Here is a 632-nt window from a genome sequence, read left to right as displayed (position 1 = left end):
ATAAAAAATATGAACAGAATACACTGGTGATTATAATAGAATCAGGGGCATAGAAAGGGAGTGGACTGACAATTCTGGAGGTGGGGGGAATGGAGTGTGGGAGGTGCAGGAAGAGACTGGACAAAAATTGTGCACCTATGGATGAGGACAGTGGGGGGTAAGGGCAGAGGGTGGGGTGGGAACTGGGTGGAGGAGAGCTATGGGGGGAAAAAAGAGGAACAACTGTAATAATCTGAACAATAAAGATTTAATTAAAAAAATATATAGTTCTGCAGATGGGTCATTTTAGCTCCATATAAAGAAAAAATGAGTTTCAGAAGTTAAAATAACAGCTAATTTCTGAAGAGCCAGGATGAAAACCTGAACTCTTATTTCAAAGCTACTTTACATGTTTTACTTACTTTGCAATCTTCTCCTTGAGAAGTTTCCAGTCCCATAGGTCTGTGGGAGTAACATTCCACATATCATACTGAAGGATCTAAGGAATAAACAAGTCGACTGATGATAAATCACTCTATAATTTGAAATATGATGGTCGTTCTAGTCATTCTGCCATAACGGTCACTTAGGCTTTTATTACAAGGACTAGAGGCCCAGTGTACAAACATTTGTGCACTCAGGGGGAGGGGAGT

At 40.2% G+C, this 632-nt stretch overlaps 1 protein-coding gene across 5 annotated transcripts in view; it reads right to left on the bottom strand.

Moving 5' to 3' along the window:
- Positions 1–632, bottom strand: part of RRM1 (ribonucleotide reductase catalytic subunit M1) — a 67,041-nt gene that overhangs the window by 7,822 nt on the left and 58,587 nt on the right. For all 5 annotated transcript variants that reach the window (XM_006764320.2, XM_015564337.1, XM_015564339.1 and 2 more), the window contains one exon: positions 402–478. In XM_006764320.2, the coding sequence (XP_006764383.1) occupies positions 402–478 (77 nt within the window). The remainder of the gene's footprint in view (positions 1–401; positions 479–632) is intronic.

This window comes from Myotis davidii, unplaced genomic scaffold, assembly GCF_000327345.1.
Source record: "Myotis davidii unplaced genomic scaffold, ASM32734v1 scaffold1181, whole genome shotgun sequence".
NCBI lineage: Eukaryota > Metazoa > Chordata > Mammalia > Chiroptera > Vespertilionidae > Myotis > Myotis davidii.
Note: the sequence above shows the minus strand (reverse complement) of the source record. Positions and strands in the feature narration are given on the sequence as shown.